A 2,211-nucleotide genomic window follows, 5' to 3' on the forward strand; every position below is an offset into this window, starting at 1 on the left:
TGGCTGGTTTGCAGGTGGAGTGCTGATGTGATTCACTCACACAGGGGACATATAAAAATATTATCCCAAGGGAAAAAGTTACGAAACTAATTCTCATGGCAGGGAAAAAACAACCCCCTGAACTGCAAGATATAAATCAGTTTTGGTTTGGGGGAATTAAAAAAGCACAACAGAACACAAAAAAAGCACCCAACACCTATGGCATCTAATCAATCTTGTATTAGTAAGATGGATTTTCTTTTGATTTCTTAATTTGAAAAGGTGCTGGAGGGGCAGTTTAATGGGATAGAAAGCCTCTCTGCCCTCCACCAGGAGCTGGCCTAGGGCTGCAGCAGCTCTGAATGGCTTCTCTTGGCTGGCTTTTTGGAAGCCAGCAGGAGCAGAGCTGAGCTGACCAAGGGCTCTAAGGAAGGGTGCCAGCAGTGGCATAGGCTGGGGGAAGTCTGAAGGGACCAAGGAAGGTGGCAGTGCTGGAGCTGGTCCCAGTGGGAGCTCTGTGTGCCCAGAGGCAAGGCCAGGTGACAGGGGAGAGAGGCATGGGAAGAGCTTTAGCCCATCACTGCTCCCACTGGCTGGGGTGTCTCCATTCCAGGAAGACCTTTGGGTCTCCCCAGGTTGGGACCTTCACCAGGACTTAACAGTTATAGTCATATCAACACACTGAGGACAAGGGGACAACTGGTAGAGCAGAGTGAGGGGTGCTACCCAAGCATGCATGCTTCCCAGGAGAAGCAGAGCAGCTCGCTCTGCAGAGGCAAAGGGACAGAGAGGGGATGAGGAGGTGACAGCAGAGGGTGGGGTTACGTGGTTAAGGCCTGCAGAGCTTTCAAGGTGATTAGATGATTTGGAAAAAGTCCTTGTTTCCTCTAGGAAAGGCTATTCCCTTCTGCACCTTCCCTCTCCCTGGCAGAGATTAGAGCAGTGAGGTTAATATAGTAGCAGGTACATCCATGAAAATCCGCAGCTGAGTCTTCACTCCAAGTGCTGCAGCTCTTCCCTACATCTTCAGGACTCAAGGTGCCTCGTTGGAAGTGGCTCCATTGCCTTTGTTGACGTAAAAGGGGCGGTAATGGGACTGCAATGGAGAATTTGGGGCATGTGAGTTTGACCTACCTTCCTTTCCTGGCCACCTACTCTTCACCCTGCCAGGCAGCCCCACCGTGCACATCTCAACATGCTCCTCTCTTAACACCTTCAGCCTCTGCTCTTGCCAAGCAGCTCCACTTTGTGTCACTGCTCAGATGCAAATGCTGCCGCCTTTTGATTCACGCTTGTGTTTTGCATGGACTTCATTCTTGTGCCAAACCAGTCTGTGCATCATCTAAGATCTCAGACTATGACTCACAGTGTGATGAGAGGTTTCTGGGAGAAGTGGAATGTCACCTTTATTTTTATGCTTCCCTCAGTGGCTTTTAATTGCTCTCTAACCTGAGAACTCATGGGAGTTTTCACACTTGAAGCCACGCACAGTTATCTGAGGGAGCAACTAAGTCTCCTGGTGTTTATTTGTGCTCTCTGGCTGGCAACCCAAAACTCTGGTGCATGGAAATTCTCCCCCACTGGTGTTTTGTTCATTTGTGCCTCCACATGTTGCAGGGCCCAGGAATCAATGTTTGTGTAAACACCAGCGTAAGTGGAGAGACAGGGGCAGAGCCTGAAGGAATTGCCTTTTCCCTGCCTGTTTGCTGAGTCCATCATTGCATCTCTTCTCCTCAGGATCTACCCCTGGAATTTCATCCTTCTCTGCACCATTACAAATAAGCAGCACGTGGCAAAGTCCTGTCCTGCAGCCCAAGGGTTGGCTTGGGGGGACTGCAAAAGGCAGAAGCCAATTCTTGACTGTGAGAGCTGATTTCACTGTTCAGGGCCAAACCTTTAGGCTGGATAAGAATGTGCTTGCACAAATGAAGCAGTGACCACCAGGAACAGCTTTGGTTTTGGTAACATCTTGACCTGCCTGGGGTTTGATTTCCCTGCCCAGATCTGGAAGGTGCTGGTCCATTTTTGTGCAGCACACAGCAGGAGGCTGGAAGCAAGGGCAGGGCAAACCCCTCCTGCCTGCTCAGTGTCAGCTCCCCAAAACTCCTGCTCAATGTTCCCTTTTGTTGAAATTCTTTCCATTTTATGGCTCTAATTTCCAACATAATTAAGAGCTGGAAGAGGGGGGGAGGCTTCATTTTTTAAGAACTCCCTGTGGGTTAAAAAGCCATT

General features: G+C 49.6%; 1 protein-coding gene across 1 annotated transcript in view; it reads right to left on the minus strand.

The window, feature by feature from the left end:
* Positions 1-1,012: 1,012 nt before the first annotated feature.
* The window catches only part of TRIM29 (tripartite motif containing 29), a 24,036-nt gene continuing 22,837 nt past the window's right edge, over positions 1,013-2,211 (minus strand). The window contains exon 11 of the mRNA XM_009994602.1: positions 1,013-1,075. Coding sequence (XP_009992904.1) covers positions 1,013-1,075 — 63 coding nt within the window. The remainder of the gene's footprint in view (positions 1,076-2,211) is intronic.

The sequence above is a fragment of the Chaetura pelagica genome, unplaced genomic scaffold (assembly GCF_000747805.2).
Source record: "Chaetura pelagica isolate M959 unplaced genomic scaffold, ChaPel_1.0 scaffold583, whole genome shotgun sequence".
Classification (NCBI taxonomy): Eukaryota; Metazoa; Chordata; class Aves; order Apodiformes; family Apodidae; genus Chaetura; species Chaetura pelagica.